This window comes from Formica exsecta, unplaced genomic scaffold, assembly GCF_003651465.1.
Source record: "Formica exsecta isolate Colony F162 unplaced genomic scaffold, ASM365146v1 scaffold122, whole genome shotgun sequence".
NCBI lineage: Eukaryota > Metazoa > Arthropoda > Insecta > Hymenoptera > Formicidae > Formica > Formica exsecta.
In genome coordinates this window covers 712,402-732,801 of record NW_021848556.1, presented here as the reverse complement: position 1 = coordinate 732,801, position 20,400 = coordinate 712,402, and the positions used below count along the sequence as shown (strand labels likewise).

Sequence of the window (20,400 nt, the reverse complement as noted above, 5' to 3'; positions counted from 1 at the left end):
ACGCGAGACGTCTCGGGGGTGCGCGGTATTAGGGATTCACGATCGGCTAGGAGGCCGATTTTCAGCGCCGCACGGGGGTGACTCGCGAAGGGGGATGTTTGGGGGATACGCGGGTCTTCGTTTACGCAGGCAGCAGCTCCGTCGGGGTCGATGGCACCCCATAGGGCGGCGCGCCAATTCTATGGCGTGCGTTACCGGCTCTCGACCCAACCCGTATATCGATCGGTTCGATACCTTTTTACGCCGGAAAAGAGCTCTTGTGTCCTGTCCTTGATGTCGGGTCGCTCCGTATCCTGTTACCCGGTGGATTTTGTACAACGAGACTTGTTTTCGTTTAACCGCCGAGATAAATATTTGCGAGAATCTGTCTTAGATAACGCGGTATTTTTTTAGGATTTTTCATACTATTTACATATATATATATATATATTATTTATAAATAATCAACGCTTATTTAATAAAGCGCAATAAATGTGCATATGTGTGTGTAAGAGAAAGAGAGAGAGAAACCGTGAAATTAAATATTTATATAATTATTTAATTTACAATATTACACACATAATATATAATTTTAGTTGCTAATACATCTTTTTCCAACGTCATATACGTTTAATAATATACTATAAATTTCCACAGAATCACAAAGATCTGGATCGTTGCATCTAGTCGGTGCATAAATCATTTTCGTGTACCTTTGACAAATAAAAATCGAACCGGATGCAACAAGGCTCTCTCCTATACGCTGCTCTTGCAAAAATTCTATGATAAAGGCTTCTTTTACGTGCGATTGCGGGAGCCGTACCTTAACAATGCGGAGAACGCTCATCACACTACTTGAGACGGGGAGAAAACGAGGACGACTTTTAACGAGCACTTTAAGTGGCTTTGATCCGGTTTAATTAGCCGCGAGCCGCTGGACCACCGTTGGATTTATCGTCTTGCATTGTCCGGGAAGAAACGTTCTTCCACGAACAGGCGGCTGCCACAAAAAGGGCGGTCCTTTTGAAGACTCTCTCGACGACATCCCGTGGGATTCTGTGAAAACAGTATTTCATTTAATGACTCGTTTCAGACCGCTGTGTTAGTCAAGGACCAACCAACTAGTCGACAAGAGCTTTCTAAATGTTCGGTAATGTTTCGGAGCACGATAGAAAATTGAGGAATTTGATGGAATTATTCAAACTTGGGAAATAATATTGAGTTACTGTATAAATTGCTTTAAAATATTAATTGTCTCTCTGTAAGTATTTATTATAAATATTATATCGCGTATTTTTAATCACATAATTCCCAGTATTCCTGCAACTGCGTACACAAAATAATAAAGCATGCACACGGTTAATGTACAAATATTTTTTAAAGATATTAATTGTGTGAAAAGACAGAGAGACATAAGATAAATTTATTTCTCGCAATAAATTTTTTCGCGACGGTTCGTAAATACGTGACACACAGAAAATTCTGGAAAGACTTATTAGACTGAAATGACCACCTCTTGTTTCCATCTTAAAACCGGATAAAAGCGCTCCGAGAAAGAGAACAGCTGAGCTCCTCCCGGAGTGGGGCGAAAACGCGTGAGATTCACATGGGTCAGCAGAAATTTGAGTGATTAGAGCCGATCAGTAAACCCGGGATCATCGAGGACGCTTGACCGTGACCGTGTCATCGCTTTCACGAGAACATTTCGATATTTCCCTCGTAATCGAGTCGGTTCGATTGGCAGAACGCATTCGCGAGATCGACAGATCGACCCGGGCAAGAATTGTTTTCGGTGCGATTGGAAAATTATCCGATAACGAAGAAAAATATTCAACTTTTAGAAGATTATTTAAATTAAAGTATCTACATTTATAACAGTTAAAATGTTGTTTAAATAAATGTATTAATTACACGCACACTCGAAGATTTTTTAGAAGAATTGAAGAGATATTAAAACGACTCGAGATAACGCTGTCAATTGATGTGTGCGTGATATAAATTTTCGTTTATTCCGAGATGGACGCTTAATATCGAGACCGTTGCCGACACAAGTATTATCACGAGTAGCCTTTACGTCAATTGATTTTTCATTATTATTACTGATATCGCGCGCGACTTACTTACAATAACTGACAGTGACGAATCGTCTCGCCGACGAGACAGACATTTAGAGAGCTCACGAGATCTTTGGACACAGTCAAGAGCCAAGGACGTCGCAACAACGTCTGGAAAAAGTGTTTCTTTCGTCTTCAATCAACCGATATAAAGACCGAGAATCCAAGATCTTCGGATGTGTTTATGTGTGCCGCGTGATCCCTCAAAGAATTACAGTAAAACAATAAAAAAGAAGGTGTTCTAAATCACCTGTAATTAACTTCATCTCGCACGGAAGACGCGTCGAGACGTTAAGAGAGAGACTGTGTTAATCTAATATATATTTTTCATCGACGAAACATTCTTCATTTACTTTCATGCCGATTGTTATATCAAACATTCGGCATGTAATATCTATCATAATACACAAGAAAGCGAGATACACCGTGGGAATCGCTCAAGTTATAAACCGACCGATACAGTGTTAACGCTTGTCAACACGAAGAATATTTCAACATGTTCCTCAACGAGACCCTGTTTGTGCTGGCGTATACTGCCAACATAATGGCCACCTTGCCCGAGAAAACAGATGTGAAAAACGTCAGTATAGCCGAGAATATCACCACCACAACCTTGTCGCCAGAAGAGAAAGAGAACAAATTCGATCTGGACGATCGTAAGTGTCAGCTTTGCTTCTAAAAACTTTGTTTGATCTTTTATTATCCGTTAATGGGCAATAAAAGATAAAAAGAGAATAATGTTTGTTGTTTTTTGCGATAATAAAATAATGTATTATTTTTAAAAATTACATTAAGCTTGTGAGCAAAAAATTAAGATAATAATCATACTCTTCCTTGTCGGAAGGGGATCACCCTAATAAAGAAAATGAGGCTTACTATCCTTACTGTCACGTGCCATCGTATTAATTGCTGATCCGGACACGAAGACAAAACAGAGTTTTCGAGGAACTGATAGAGCTGCGCGCGGAGATATATCGTGAACGTGCCTGATAACCCCTGAGAGAGTAATTCATAGTAGCATTTTCTCGTCGCTCGAAACTCGTTGGTCGATATAGTAAAGGACGGCGAACAAATCAGTTAGATACGTATGTTTATTTGTGACGTATTATCTGTGTCGAAATTTTATATAGGGTAACGCGAAATTCCTAACGAGAAGCTTTGGCCGATTCTTCGATCGGTTTCTTCGAAATTTATGTAGAACATTCTAGATTTCTCTTTTCTTGTTTTTGACGGTTTCTTCAACGCAGTTGATTGAAATGCAAATGGATCGCAAAACTTTGAAATGCGTTGAATAGAATTTTAAATTGTAGTTTACAGGATCTTCTTTGTAAGTTATGCATACCTATTAAAATTTACAAAAATGATAAAAAATAAGAAAGATTTTAAAAATTTTCATAAATATAAAGTACTTCGAGCATGGTGGTTAAATATATGCACATTATTTAATCTAAAAACGTCATCAAAAAATATTTTGTTATTTATAGTATTTTTTATATAATATTGAATTAATTTTAAAAGTATGATAATTTTATATTTCATTTAGAGAATTTAAACATTCATCTTTGAATTAAATATATTAAATTTAGATTTCATTGAATCCTTCAATATAGCCATAAATAAAGAGTGAAAAGATGTTTGTTTAATCAGAATGGTACATGTGGCGATGCTTCGAGCCATACGGTTGCTTCTATATCGGAGCACCCTGGTCCGGAGAAAACCGACCGGTATCCACTTTTCCGGCACGCCCGGACAGCATCAATCCCCGTTATACCCTCTACACGCGCAAACAAGCCGATCAGATCTACGAGTTGAAGATTGATGACTTTGAGACGATCCGGGAGACGCCTTTGAACAAGAAGAACAACTTTTACTTCATCATCCATGGGTTCCTTGATAACGGTGACAAGACTTGGGTTCTGGTGAGCAAAATTTTGAAAGAAAATTCAAATTTTATAGAAATGTAAAAAACACATTATATAAAAAATATTAGAAAGAGAATTAATGAGATATTAATAGATAAAAATTTTTATTTATTTATTAGCTTTTTATTATTCTCAAAAACAAAATATATCATATATTCTCTTTTCATCTGTAAAATCATGTTACCTCTGGAAAGAAATTTGTCGCCTTCTTAATGTGATTGTATATTTATTAACCTAAACATCTTAACCAACTAGAGGACGATGAAGGAACTATTGCTACGAGAGGACTGCAATGTCATGATCGTAAATTGGCTCGCCGGTGCAGGACCACCCTACACGCAGGCCGTGGCCAACACGCGGCTCGTGGGCGCAATGACAGCTCGTCTGGCGGCTCAGCTGATCGAGATCGGTGAGGTACCGTCCTCGAGGATGCACTGCATCGGACATAGCTTGGGCGCCCACACTTGTGGCTACGTCGGCTACACCTTGAGCAATCGATATGGCTACAAGCTTGGTCGGATTACAGGTACAATCAAATAATCATAGTGCATAATTTTTGGCGCGAATCTCGAGAAGAGCGAGAAAATCTAAACATCTGTCAATTCTTTTCGAACTCTCCGAGAACTCATGCATCGCGAACAATTCGTAAGCAAAACCTTACATGATCCGTAAGCGAAATTAAAGAAATGATTAAATAATCTCTTCAAAAATTACATGCGCAATAAGTAATATTTTTACGCGAGCGATTGCGACAGAAGAATATGTCGAGAGTCTCTTTATGCGAGGCTTAAGAAGATGCGTGCGTAACGCAGGAAAGCGTGAGATGAGGAAGAAAATAAACTTAGTGAAATGAGTGAGAGAAGTATGTAAATTTGCAAAAGAAATGCGACGTAACAAACGTGCGCGCACAAACACACACATGCCTTTCTTTTTCTCCTTTCTCTCATTTTTCTGACGATCAATGTCGGAGCCGGTCGTTTGTCCCCTCTTGCAGTCGCAACAGCTCGGAGCATTACGAAGATAGCCGATTGAATCGCAGATGATCAGGATAGCAGTTGTCGCAGGAGTATCTCGCTCGAAAAAGTTGGACGAGTTGGTCCCGATGATTTATTAATCTTGATAAAAAAAAAAAAATTAATTGTGATAATAATGATGGAAAATTTGATATCTCTTTTTCGCACTCTCTCTCTCTGTATATATAACTTTATCTTTTAATTTTTTTAAACCTGAAGTCGAAAAGAAAGATTTTTCGTTTTGTTATTTTATTTTTATAGCGTATAGGAGATAAGAAAAAAAATAACAATAGCCACGATTAACAAAAAATGGATGTATGTAGAGAAAGAATAAAAAAAAATGTTTACCTTAATATTTATTCGGTTACATCGCGTACACGTATAACATACGTTCGTTTCAACTTTCTATCGGAGTCTTCATTACACGAGTTTATCATTTAAAGGATCGGTGAAATTTTTGCAAACGTAACGAGCAAAGACTCGAAAAGAGCGAAGAACGACAATACGATTCGCTGCAGCAGGCAAGTAGAGAACGAGCGATCGTAAAAGCAACGATCGTAAAATACTTTCGTTGTACTTTCCTGCGTGACTCGTGCCATCGATGGATTTATGTAACGTGCGATATCGCACAAAGATTCGTCGGCACTCGTTTAACGATTCGCCATAACATGCGAAAATTAAGGGAATCGTAAGTTCGGAGTATAAATAGTCGGCTGGAACGATTATTTCCATTCTCTCCTACACGTGACTTAGACTAGCGCGCCTACTTATTACATAATTGACAACAAAACGCAAGAGCGCGTTCAGGGAAGGAGCTTCGCGAAATTCCTCCGTTCCTCCCGTCGCAATCGATGGAATCGAACGCGCCCGATTGGAGGTGGACGGGTTTGGTCGTTACGTAAGCTATCGATCCCATCGGGAACTACCAGGATAACAGAAGGAAACGCGAAGTGTGTTAACAAGGACGACGGCGGGGTTTATAATCGTCATGGCCGCGAAGCGAGATCGCAGAATTCGCCGAGGGCTGGCGAATCGACGCCTTCTCTCCGCCTCGGCGCTTACCCCTTGGCGAAGAGAAACATCCCCTAACAAAGGGGAGAAATGAGGGATACCTATCTCGGTATACAGAAGCAGGACGTTCATCAAGGATGGAGACGAGGAAGACGTGTTCCTGGACGTTCGTCCGGAGACGAGATTGCGGTAAACAACCGGAATAAGAGAACACGTTGTCCCAAGAAGTGGCAGAGGAGGATAGCAGGAGAATAGGCCTCGTGTCTCCGAACAAGGACGAGGAAAATAATGGGATATTATTAGCTGCAGGCTGATAAATAAGTAAGAGAAAATTATCGAATCGTTCGCCGTCGAGTCATCGTCTCGTATAAACGAATTTCTTTTATACGCTGACTGAGTATCTTCAGTAAAGTATGCCCGAAAATTTTAAGGAGAATATTCATCCGAAGAACGCACTGACGCGAAAGCGTGAATGTAATGAACGACTTTCTTTCGCGAATTATTAATTTATTGTTTCTCAGCAAACCGCAAAATAACTTCCGCCTTTACGCAATACGATAATACGGTATTATACGGCGGAACGTTTACCGATAACCCTTACATGAGACAAACCGTGCATATGTTTTGTATGTCGGACAAGACGTGTATAGCTATTAAGATTTGTAAAGAGTTATATGTCATTTCTGAGACGTAGTTCTATGATAGCCTTCGATTTTTATTCGAGACATTGATTCAGAATTCTTGTCGTGACAGTCACGTAACGATTGTTATTGCTGACTTATTGCATTAACATCGCTTTTCGTTCATTGAGGATATATTGATAATTAATTGAAGACACAAAAGATGCAAGACACGAAAATACAAGTCGATCTTTTCGCATGTGTCGTGAAATTTGCTTAAAAGAAAAAGAAAGTATAAAACAGGATAAAATTGTCTGTTAAAGAAGCTCTAGATGTTCCTTTCTTTCGATATCTGATTTTCCTTTTTTTACACATTTATTTTAAATTCTCATCTACATTCGTGCATCGAACGATCGTCGAAAAACAATGTTCGCTAATGTTTCTCGTCGCAATTTTACTCACAAGGTCTTGATCCGGCGGAACCACACTTCAGCAACACCTCAACAATGGTCCGGCTGGACCCAACGGATGCAACATTCGTGACATCCATTCACACAGATTGCAATCCTTTTATCAGCGGCGGCCTCGGCATTACGCAACCGGTAGCGCACATCGATTTCTATCCGAACGGTGGCCGCAACCAGCCCGGCTGTAACGAGGGTGTACTCAATTCCATCACCTTGGAACGCGGCAGTTTTTTTCTTTTCGTTTAACCGCCGAGATAAATATTTGCGAGAATCTGTCTTAGATAACGCGGTATTTTTTTAGGATTTTTCATACTATTTACATATATATATATATATATTATTTATAAATAATCAACGCTTATTTAATAAAGCGCAATAAATGTGCATATGTGTGTGTAAGAGAAAGAGAGAGAGAAACCGTGAAATTAAATATTTATATAATTATTTAATTTACAATATTACACACATAATATATAATTTTAGTTGCTAATACATCTTTTTCCAACGTCATATACGTTTAATAATATACTATAAATTTCCACAGAATCACAAAGATCTGGATCGTTGCATCTAGTCGGTGCATAAATCATTTTCGTGTACCTTTGACAAATAAAAATCGAACCGGATGCAACAAGGCTCTCTCCTATACGCTGCTCTTGCAAAAATTCTATGATAAAGGCTTCTTTTACGTGCGATTGCGGGAGCCGTACCTTAACAATGCGGAGAACGCTCATCACACTACTTGAGACGGGGAGAAAACGAGGACGACTTTTAACGAGCACTTTAAGTGGCTTTGATCCGGTTTAATTAGCCGCGAGCCGCTGGACCACCGTTGGATTTATCGTCTTGCATTGTTATATATATATATATATGAAAGTGAAGAGAAATTAATGAGAGATTAAAACACTTTTTTAAGGAATCAAAAGATTTCTGGGATGCAACCATATCCGCAGTTATGAATACTTTATCGAGAGCATAAACAGCCCATGCCCGTTCTTAGCTGTGCCGTGTAACTCTTGGGATAAGTTCCAGGAGGGCAGTTGTTTCGATTGCGTAAACCAATATTGTCCCAGATTCGGACTGGACGCTCAGCCCGGAAACTATCACGCTGCCGTATATCTCATGACCGGACGTGACAGGCCGTTTTGCAGTTAGTAATGGCTCATTTATATTATTATAGAATTTAAATCACTACACATATGCGTGCGCGAATCGCTTATATTTTTGGTCGCATCGAGCTAAATGAATTAAGACTGTCAAAGATTGTAACAGCTGTAATTAATATCACGAAATTGATTACTCATTTTCGAAATTTTGTAAAAAGTATTTAATATATAATGTGAAGAAGAGGAAGCGTATAAAAATATTTTGTAGCTATATTATCGCAGAAAAATACAGATATATAATATATTTAATTTCCTAATGACTGCAGAGGGCCACTACAAGGTGACGATAAATATCTCCAAGACAGATGAGAGTTTGTTATATGGCGGGGAGGTCGGGATGTTTGTCGTGCGCGCGATTGGCTCGAATGGCAAGAAAACCGAGAAGATGCAGTTGAGCTCGGCCTCGAAATACTACGAGCCTGGTAGTACGCACACGATCGTATTACCCGGAGACATCGTGGGCAAACCAAACTCGGTCGAGATCACCTGGGAATATCAGACCTCGGTCTTCAACCCGCTCACGTGGAGGCTGCTTCACACACCGCGGGCCTACATCGACTCGTTGACCATCAAAAGTCTGGAAACTCTCTCTGATCATGAGTAAGAATTTTACGTATCTCTTACCTCGCGATTTTCATTTCGCTGATGTAATATTTCTAGCGGAAAGCGCCTGATTACCCGAGATCCTTGAACACGCGAAATCCATATACACGCGATGTCCTTGCGACAAGTTTTAGAAAGTCATAAATATTTTAATTGCATATAATTTTTCATTGCTACTGATAAGCACATTTCACGCGTAAATTATTGCAAATATATCATTTAAATAGTGTTTTGTTCAAAAAAGAAATATTATTTGAAAATTTATTTTTTCCTTACAAATGCGTAGGAAATATTTGTGCATAAATTAACATTATCAAAAAATATATAGCCTAAATCTATTTATATTTTACTTCAAATATTATTTTTCGTGTTTTTATAATTCCTTGTGTTTTTATAATTTCTTATAACTTTATTGCTTCATAATTCGTTTTCTATGCAATCGGCGCATTGTGCATCTTTATTACATTCGAGTGTTTCGACAGCGACATTTGAAATGAAAAGGAAAAAGTACTTACTAATCAGAATGAATAGACAAACGAACCATTGACATTTAAAGAGACGTAGACATAAAGAGACGCACATACATCACAAATAATTATACAATAGTTAAGTAATCGACTCTTACGCGCATTGCGTAAATTCATCCTCCGCTTTTCCTGTTTTTCAGAATCACCCTGTGTCCGGATAATACAAAAACACTGATAGCGAACCAGCCAAAGATCCTGACCGTGGAAAACTGCCGCAATGTGGAACACAACACGATCTCCACGTAAAGAATCAATCCCCACACGTGCTTTCTCGTAATCAAAGATTAGATCTCGCTGCTTGAAACCGGTATAATTTTTCGACAGGTTTCGACACTACAGATGAGAGTGATCTCTATACTTATCCGCGGAAATTAGCATAAAATGAATTTTATATTGTCCGCGTAATAAGAAAGTTCAAATCACCGAAATTATACTATAGTTTCAAATCGATGCTCGCGACGAAATCGATGACAAAGGCTGATGACCCTGCTCGTTATTGCGAAATAATACTCGTTGACTGTCATTTGCGCGAAGAAATTTTGAAAGTTCTAAAGTCAATTATCTGCTTTTGTAAAAATTATAGAGAGTAAAAAAATATCCTTTCATTTGACACGATGTTTCAATATCGACTGAAAGATCGTTGTATAACGTAGAATTGTAGAAATAATCAGCGTCGTTTGGACGACGCCTACAATTTTCACAAGACTTTTAACTTTTATACAGAATGACAGTTAATCTCCGGAAACTCTAGCGTTTCCGATTCGATCCAAGTTGTTCATTTTGCGACTGTCATAGGTGAACAGCCGATCGCCGAGCGAGGCGAACGCGCGCGAATCACGCATAATAGCGCCGGTTTCCCTCGCAACCAATGGCAAAGTCACGATCCTTTCACTGTCATTATGTGCCTGGGGTCTCTTTTTCTTTCTCTCTCTTTCTTTCTCTCTCTTTTCCTCCTTCGCTCCGACATTCGCTTTCATGCGACGCTGTCGTCGTCGTCGCACCGATAAATTGCCGCTGACCCCATAATTTATGTTTATAAGTGCATCAATACCACTTTGTTCGGCCGTGAGGGACTAATCTAATGACGATAATGGCGTAACTAATGACACTTGATGACGCGATGAACATTTTGATGTCTCGACGCGAAGAAAAGAAAGAGAAAGGAATTAAACTTTCGAGTGCAAGAAATAATGCATCGTATTCGCGAATTCGACGAAGGACGCGATAATATTATATAATGAGTGTTTGTTTGTTCCGTTACAATGAGCCGTTATAACATTCTGGTAATTTCGCAATTTCTTTTGCCGCGCAGCGAATTGCGAAACGCGAGGTGGGCGCAACGCGATTTTTGTGTGTCCCAAAATAGTTATAAAGAGTTCACGAAGAGTCCTACGAATCAGCTGATTTGACCCCTTCGATTCCTTTAGACTTGGATTTGGCTTTTATTCTCAGAGAGAAAGAGAGAGAGAGAGAGAGAGAGAAAGATTTCATAATCGATAGATTTAGCATAGCGTTTTTCCCGTGATGTAAGAAGTAAGATCTGAGGATTTCTAAGTTAAGCTCAATGAGCTAAGTTGCGGAGAGTTTAATTCGATATAAGAATTATTTAATTTCTAAGTAACGCATATTTATATACAAATAATTAATTACTCGGCATATATATGATAAACTCGCAAGCGATTCAATTAAGAGAGTTATTGTTAATTGCGAATGTACATATACAAAATACAGTTCTTTAACATAACATTTATCCATAAATTATTTCATTCGCCACGTGGCCTGAGTATCCAATTAATCAAAACAAGCGCGTGTCGATATTCTATCAGAACGAGAGACGGAAACTTGAAATAAGAGAGCTAGCGTGTGTGTGTGTCAGAAAAAAAATAAGAAACAAAATTAACGACCGAGAAAATACAAGTTATATATGCGGAAAATATCAGAATATTCAAAGTCATTATTACGACGCTTGTTTCCGCATTCATCTCACGTTTCCGTTGCACCGTCATCTACGTCCGGCTCATTTTATTTCTGATTGAAACCTCTTGATAATCTCTCAGAGTTCTTTGACGAGGTCCGAAACTAACGGGGATCTTGTAATGCCCACACAGAGCCAATCGTTGGCTTAGATCAAGAATCGACGGATCCCTACAGGAGTATCCCCGAATCAACCCACCGACACCAGGTAACTCCTAGTCGAGAACTCGAAACAACAGTGGTGGGCAGGTATTCCGGAGCAAGTGGAATATCCGCTGCGTGCATTCGAAGCAGTCGTGCGCCAGCCTCTCACCGCGACACATTTCGTTCCCTCCCTCGGTTCAGCTCTTCCCTCGTCTCTCTCTCTCTCGAGAGAGTGCAGTTCTTGAAAACAGCCACGACGGTTCGCACGTTTTCTGCTCTGCGCAGAACGAATTCTCCGCAGAGACGAAGCCGCAGAGGGTGGTCCGTTGGAGGGTGTACGTAAATCTTGCGCACGCCGAGGGAATCACGTGGATATACGCGATCAACGACTGCGTGGGAAATTCTGCGATGGATTGGTAGACGGCGGGACGTCCACGTGACATGAGAGAGCGGCTTCGAAAATGTGAGTTGATCGTGCGAATGCGTCATCCGATGCATCGCGTGAGCATAGAATTGAATGCACTCAACGTATGATAAAAAAAGAACTTGACCTTCACGTAAGATTAAACGACAATAGTGCACGCACAAAGTAGACGATTCAAATTAGTTTTTAATAGCTGTGATATTTGAAAAAAAAAGAAAAAGAGAAAAAAAGAGAATGTAAGTTTTAGCGTCACGTTTATTCATATGCGACAATTGAAAATTAAAAAAAGAGAATTGAATTTTTTTGAAATTATATATATTATATTTCTTCGCCTGACGTAATCTAGAAATCTACAGGAATGTTTTTTCCTCTAGCTATGCATATCCAGCCGACGCGAAAGCAGACTATGTCACTGCTCTCACGACCTTGATAAAATAATAGCCGCGGAATTAAAGAAACGATTCAACGCGAGATGCTCGAGACGAGTTAAAAAATCTGAATCATTTGCAAAAAGAAAAGTTGTCGTAATTCCTCGTAGCGCGACGCAACATTTGTCACGCTTACTTTTTCTTGACATTTAATCGCTCGTGTCGCGTTAGAAAACGCCGTTTGTGCGATGCGAGTCGTTCGCAATACAATTCTTGATTCAAGCCACGTGCTGGGAATCACGACACGTTCAACCGATTCGCTTTTCAAGCGACGCTGCAATCGTCGTCGATTGCGTGCCCTCGATGCCCAAAATTTCCCTCCTTTCGACACTTCTCTCGACGCTTCTTTCGACACTTATCATTAGAGTTTTTTTGATATACAAGATACTAGAACATTCTTTTTTTAGACAAGTATTTGACAACCCATTTTTTAATTTCGACACAAAAGCGTTACGCGTTTTGAAAAATATTTCGAGGTAGCAACTTTATGGAATAAATATCCCGAATTGCGAGGATCAAGCATTTTGTCGAGGCATTCGGTCAAGGGTTTCGGAAATACACGCGCGGCGGGAAAAAAAAAAACAGGCGGCTATATAGACAGACAAGTTATAGACGCGCCAACTTTCTCCGGAGACAAGCCCGCGTAGCATACGTAGGCGTGAGCTACGTGAACCTGCCACCGTTTTACCGAACCGATCCAACCGAGTTCGAGTGTAAATTGACAATAGCGACGACCAATCTATTCCACGATTTCTGACAAGAAAGTCCGAGGTCATGCGAAAATCCCGATCGCTGAATTTGCTCGTACTATCGATCAATTAGCTGCCTTTAATCATACGGCTTGCAAAAACGTGCCGCGCTAAATCGCCTTCTTTTTTTCTGCGCTTGAAAAATAATTACGGCTTGCGCGATATATCATTTAATTAACGTTAAACGTTCCGCCGTACCTCCGCGTTTGCTACAGCACGCTCGCAGAGATTGATCCACTCTCGTCGCTTTCATCCTCGCCAGCTCCGCGATGAAAGTTCTAGAGAGAATCTGAGAAAAATCTCCTCGTGTATCTGAAATATTTTAACGACATGGTGAAAAATGTTGTTTAAATGAAAAAATCTACGACGACATTTGAAAATTCCTGGAAGAGGAAAGTTGTATTTTATCGCATTGTAATAATTCATATGCTAATAATTTCGGTCTTGCATGCACTTTCGATCCGCGCGACGTGGGAGTATTTTCAGAAAAGAGAAGGTAGTTTCTCGAAAAAAATACCGAGGATGCAACGGCACGAAGGAGGAAGTCGACGGCGAAGAATGCAGGCGCGAGATGCACCGAAGCGTGCATCTGGCTGAGGAGAACGCTGCGCGAGACCCCAATCATTTAGGGAGATTATCTTCGCCGTTATCTGGGAAAATGATCGCAGCCTCTCATTCTGCGAGCGTTGCTTCCTCATCGGGTAGAGAAATATCCTGTACGGAGTCGACCTTGCTGTTTCATCGCGAGGAGTCTACAATTTCGCAGCTATTTGATTATTGCTATTTGCAATTCAATATTCAGTGGTTCTCCAAAAGCATCCGATAAAAGTACTCCAGTAGATGAAGTATGTTTTTTGAGGACAATTGGAAATCACATTTCTTTATTGGATATATCAAGTGCTGAGAATTAAAGTAAACTTTAGACAATCTATAATTTGCGACACAAATTTATTTATAATTTTATTTGTCGTATAATACAGAAAAAATTAAAGTGCACGTATTTTATCGAAATAGATCAAAGTACACGCATATATTAGAAAATACGGTATATAAAATTATAAATAGATTTCTCGGATTTTGTCGCGAATTATGAAACCAGCGGGTTTAAGAAAAAAATGTCACTTGGTAAAATTATTACCTAATTATCATTATTATCATTATTGCAATTTCTCGTTATCTCGATTTTTTGCTTCTAAATTTAATCTAAATTTATTATGACTATAAAACGCGCGCGCGTAGAGAGAGATATTTAATTCAATTATATCATTCGAAATTGAACGTATTTGCCACGAGTTCAGAACAAGGAATTAATTCGTCTTTGCCTTAATAAATAATTTCGTTTCTTATACACGGGAGACGAGTATAAAATTTTAAAACCCATTTTTATCGCGCGAAATGTGAATATTATCGCAAGAGAGGCTGTGCGATAATAACAGTGATGCTGTAAAAGAAAAAACGAATGTGTCACTTCATCGTTGCATAACATGGTGCAGCCGCGAATGTTGCAAGAGATGGATCTTTTCGTAAGTCAATACGTTATCTGTCGTCGCGTCATCACAAATGGCGTTTGCAAAGCGAAACATACATACTTACGCAACGAAAGAGAATGCGTACATATATATGCACATAGTCTTTCCGCGACCGTACTTCCGTAAGAAAACGTGATCTCCCCATGAAATCACGCAAAAGTGTCGAACCACATTGAACGAAACGAATGTTGCTCGAAAACCGTAAAAACGGTGATGCCGGTATACGGCATATTAACGACTTGGCTCGCCGCACTCGGGAAACGTGTGTGTGTATTATAAATTATCACTTGCACGTAGCGGACTCGATAGAAAAATGCAACCGGAAAAGGAGCTGGCACGCGGACGATCTGATCGGATGTTTTCTTGGCGCAAAGAAATCTTTCGGATTGAAATTTCCGAAGCTCTCGGGATAACAGAAATTGCGCGCAAAAATTTTTCAGACAAAAATCATATAGTAGATTCTGTCAAAAATATACATATTCTTCTAAATTTAAAAAATTTTTTTAAAAATAATATAAATTGTGGGATATATGTACACGCGACTGTGTAGGAACCAGAGTGTGAAATGCAATTTTCTCTCGCTGTCTCCTTTTACGCTACGTCGATTTCGCGTTACCTTCCTTATTCTATCATCACACCGGTTCCTCACCTAATCATCTTAACAACCGGTTATTTACTTCTCACGAAGATTTACAGGTCTATTTGCGCGTGTTATTTCGTCTCGCTCTTTCCCGTACACATTCGATCTCGCGACATTGAAGTGTAAAATCAAGATAATCACCGTCGAGGGGGAGGCGATGCGACGCAACGCGTCGATCGTCGCCGTGTACGTGTGAGGCGGAGAAACGTTGATCGAAAAAAAATCACGCGCGCAAAACGAGCACATGGCTCGCGCGAGTCATTACGTAGAAACTCGACGGCGGGTCGGCGCTGCAACTTTCGCGATCGCATCGCCTCGTGCATCGGTGCATCTGCATTCTCGTTGCAGAGAGGCGCATCATCTCTCGCTTCCGCGTCCGGCCACGGATCTCCCGTTAGAACGGAATTGCGGCGCGCGCATGCCGCAATTAGAGGCGCATATATTGCGTCGGTGAGACGATACATCATTCGTTCATTCAAGAACCGGATAAGTAATCTCGTCGTCTTTATCGTTAATATGATAAACGATTTCAATTTCGTGCTAATTGCGAACTAACGAAGCAATAGGATAATCTCTTCCGGATAGATTATCCTGTTATCGTCTTTGAAGCATTATACATATTCACGCAATAGTCAGAGATGAGCAAATTAGTATTTTAAATAAAAATAAAAATGTTTTTTTACATTAATTTTTTACATTATTATATCTCTCTCCTCTCAAATTATAAATAGATTATGTTAAATAAATAATTCACTTTTGTATTAATTGAAATTCTATTTGAAATATTTAATTAAGAGGATTTACGAATCAAAAATAAATATTTGAGAAATATATATTTTTGAAAAATATTTTATTTAAACGCGGAACACAGACTATTTAAATGATTATTTTCAATAGTATGTATTTGAAATATGCCCATCGCTGATAATGATATACGATATAATGTTACGCAGTTAATAAAATAGCAGTTTTGCCGCACCTCATATGGCTAATTGTTAAGGAAATTATCTTAAACGTTCAGGTAATTAGCTATTATACTGGGCGTTTTGTGGAGAAGTCATATTGTCATTTAGCTTCCGCTAAACCGCAGATGTTGAAACCGCAAACTAGGAAAATGAAGCGATTGCTCAATTCCGACACTTCTATCGTCCAAGTACCGTACGCGAATGTCACGACATTGAATTTCCGCAGTGTATCTCACGGGTCGTAGGTGAAATCGTGATGGAACAATCGCAGCGCGTTGATTTATCGATGAAATTAAAAGACGTGAACAGGAAATCGCGATGGCCCCTCGTATTAGAAAGTAATTAATATGACGGGAAAACTGGTTTACAATGAATAGACTGCAGCATGCTTAATTGCAATTATACCGGAGAAAATTTCATGTCAAAAGCGAAAGATTTATTTACTTGTTTTAATTCACATGTGCAAGAATGTGTTTCAAGGTACAAAATCCATTAAATCAGCATTTATTTTATCTTTACAATTTAATTTATCTTTTTAGATAGATTGCACCGAATTTATATAAAAGTACAGATTTTTGTAAAATTAAAATTTTATATCGTAGATATTTCAAAAATATATGAATTTGCGTTAACTATCTTTCGCAAAAATTGTTCAATTACGCGAAAAATGCGATTTTAAACATACTGGATGTGACTGCAAGAAGAAAAGAACTTGTTTTCCGCAAATTTCGATCCAAATAAATCGCACGAAGCGAAATGTCTTCTCTCGTGTTTGTAACTAGGAAACACGACGATTATCTAATTAGAGCAATATAACGGGAATGAATTCCTGGCGTGAAACTTGTACGATTTGATTTAACGTTGTCGTGGAAACTCGACAGAGTCCGAACGACTTTGATTTCTCGCGACTTAATTAAATGATTTGAAACTTTTTCCCGGAAAACGTCAATTTATCTGATACGTCATTACAAACAACATCTAAAATGTAAATATCTTCATTGCATATACTTATATTCAAAGAATGCCAAGAGAGGCTAATTTATTACATAATATTATTCAAATGATAAGTATAGGAATGGTGTGGCTCTTCCATTATTATATATTAACTATTATTCAATAATTTAGAAATGAGGGACTTACTCGTCACAAAATCTTCGTGTAACACGTATGGCATAACGTTGCAAGGTGCGGCGTGTGTCCCGATGTATTTAACACGGCGTTGCGTCGGACAGAATTTCTCCGTGAGAGGTTTTCTCACTACATATCGCTACCGCTATATTGTCGGTGCCTCGAACGTTATTTTATTTCAATGTTTGAGCAACAGAACTTCACCGCAAAGTGCTATCCGTTGCAAATCATCTTCGCGAAGTAACGCTAAGCGAAGTCGCGTGAATACTCGTTGGCTAGAGGCCGGCACGACGCACGCATGAATACAATACACGCGATTGTAGCCGGTTTCGATGAAGGTACGCATGGATGCAAGTGTAATTCCGCCGAGTACTGTTATGCCAGGTATGTAGGTCAGTGTAAAGGCCGATCGTTGTGTGGAAAGCTATCAATCGTGGCGGTGAGCGTGCACGCACACGCGTGAAAAACGAAAAGAAATAACGAGGAAAGGGAAACATAGGAGAAGGCGAGAAGATCACTTTTGGAAGCAATTTCCAGGAATAAAAAAAAGTTGTAGATATATATGTATACATATATAAAAAAATGTTGTAATTAAATATTGTATAAAAATATAAGTAAATCTATTAATTATTTAAATATTATATACATACATGTAGTATATTATATTGTTAAAAACTGTATTTTCGATTAAATAAAAATCGCGATATATTTTCGCCGATAAAAGATTATAAAATAACATATTATCGAGATTTATCTTCTAGTATATTTATTTAGAACCTCCAGCAGCAGTTTCCACCTTCTTTAGATATCGCAAGTAAAAGGAGATAATTAATAGCTGGCTACCGTGTAATTATACACACATAAATATCCACACGTTTCATTGTGCACCATGCGAGAAAAGAATCTTTGTATTTCGGGCTAAACGAATTCGCGATGAATGTCAGAGAATTTCGCGTAATCTGATTTTTATATCACATTATAGATATAATAACAATGCTATCGTGGCTTTCAGATAAAAATACAAAAAAGGAATAAATACCGTGGTGTTACGAGATCAGATTTCTCAATGTGAGAAAAAGGACCTAATTAAGCTGCGGCAATTAAACGCAAGTCGCTGCAAAGAAGCGACACAATTAAATTCGCCAAAATAATAGTAAACCGCGAACTGTATAAAAGTAATTTAGGGGCATATTTCTCAACATCAGGAAATTTCAACACTTTTTTAGTAACATTGTGAAAGCTGGTATGTCATAAATGCTGACAACTACAGTCAGACGTTTTTACCATGACAATGTGACAAAACTAAATGCAATGTTTTGTAGAGACTGTCAAAAATGATTTTATGAAAATTGTGTGACGTGCATTTTTATGTACATATGCAGAAGAACTGAACTTCAAAATTTAGAAAGCATTAATTTATTGATAGCTTTTTCATTGAATTTTGAAAGATATATTGTACTTTCGAAAAAAAAAAAGATTACATTATTTCAACATTATGCAAAATAAGTGTCCAGATCTGATGTATAATAATAAAAAAGCAGTTTACTTTTATGATTATCAAGTTTTATTTTTCCAAATATTTTTATTTGATTTTTCCATTCTTTTGATATGAACAAAATGGTCTATTAGCTTTATCAATCTGAAATATTTCCGCTATTTTAAATAATTAAATAGATAGATAGTTTTAATAGGTAGCTTTAATAGATAGCTATTTTAAATAATAGAAAGAAATATTAGGCTTTATAGTTTCACGTCAGGAGATTTAAGAAGATTTAAGAAGTCGACATTTTTTACTTTCAAATTTCCTTCATGCTTCCATCCATAATAAAACTATTGCCACCATATCTCGAAACGGTATAGTGGAAATACATCTTCAAATCTTAATTTTTGCCTATTGTTTAAAATAACAAATTTATTCGAACGAACAAAGTTAGTAAATCATTCTGTATAAAGGATTAAAGAATCGATTCTCAGTTTTTCTGCAAAATATTAAAATACTAATGAATTAATTGACAATTATGTTATTTTTATTTTAGCATGTGCGTGACGAGATTTTTAAAATTATCTTATACTTCCGTGTGCTCGCGACGGCATGTTTTAAATCGTAAAAACATCTCTTTGATACGCCGCAAAGTCTTTTTGATTTATCGCTAGGGACGAACGAGATGCGAATGATGATTGCGGCATCATCGCCGAAACATATACGTCCGTGGTGAAATTCATGCGCGCGTAAAACTCAATTTCCACCGGACACGGACGAGTGTCTTCCCTTTTGCAGCAGCGGTCGCATGTGCACGCAAAGTTGCGGTTTTCGATCGCGTATACACCAAACAAATACACACACACACACACAAAAGGACGCAATTATATGTGACTCTCTCATAATTACGCCGTATAGCAAGGAAGTTCACATAACTAAAAGAATAATTCACTATCCTCTTTTTAAAATAGATAGAGATAATTATTATATTTTTATGTTAAAATTTTTTATATTTTATATCTTTATGTATTTATATTTTTATGTATCATTATATTTTTTGCGATTAACAATTGCAACTGTCGAAATACGTAACGTTTCATGTATGTCAGCGTTGCCTAAACTGACTTTCGCGATTTCATTCGGGGAGGGAGAGCCGTCTTTTTAAAGTTACAAATTTTTATTACATACCGCGTATAATTGCGAGCTTCTCTCACGAAGAAGGAAGATCCTCGTACATTAATCGCTAACGGACGACGAGTATTTCGTTCGTCGAATTACGCGATATTTCGGATTACGTCGGACGTGACGGCGCGACACGGATGGAAATTGTTCTTTTGAATTGCCGTCGCAACGATGCTGCTGGCGCTCAGATCCCAGTCGAGAAAGACCCGGTGAAATTTATGCCGGGCCTCGCGTGAATTTGTGGCGTGTGTTGCGTAACGTATGAAAACAAGAGTGACCGAAGGCATGTAAGAGAGAAAGGTGCGATTACGTCGCGCGTAAGCAAAAGATCGGAA

At 38.5% G+C, this 20,400-nt stretch overlaps 2 protein-coding genes across 3 annotated transcripts in view; both read left to right on the top strand.

Moving 5' to 3' along the window:
- Nucleotides 1-1,396: 1,396 nt before the first annotated feature.
- On the top strand, nucleotides 1,397-11,166 carry LOC115245575 (pancreatic lipase-related protein 2-like). Its single transcript, XM_029823956.1, has 7 exons — nucleotides 1,397-2,749; nucleotides 3,741-4,012; nucleotides 4,271-4,541; nucleotides 7,125-7,361; nucleotides 8,040-8,276; nucleotides 8,559-8,892; nucleotides 9,563-11,166. Exons 1-7 carry the CDS (start codon nucleotides 2,590-2,592, stop codon nucleotides 9,666-9,668), a joined length of 1,617 nt encoding a protein of 538 aa, XP_029679816.1. The 5' UTR covers nucleotides 1,397-2,589; the 3' UTR covers nucleotides 9,669-11,166.
- A 191-nt stretch (nucleotides 11,167-11,357) lies between these two features.
- Nucleotides 11,358-20,400, top strand: part of LOC115245574 (pancreatic triacylglycerol lipase-like) — a 23,053-nt gene continuing 14,010 nt past the window's right edge. For both annotated transcript variants that reach the window (XM_029823955.1, XM_029823954.1), the window contains exon 1: nucleotides 11,358-12,003. In XM_029823955.1, coding sequence (XP_029679815.1) covers nucleotides 12,002-12,003 — 2 coding nt within the window. In that variant the 5' untranslated portion in view covers nucleotides 11,358-12,001. The remainder of the gene's footprint in view (nucleotides 12,004-20,400) is intronic.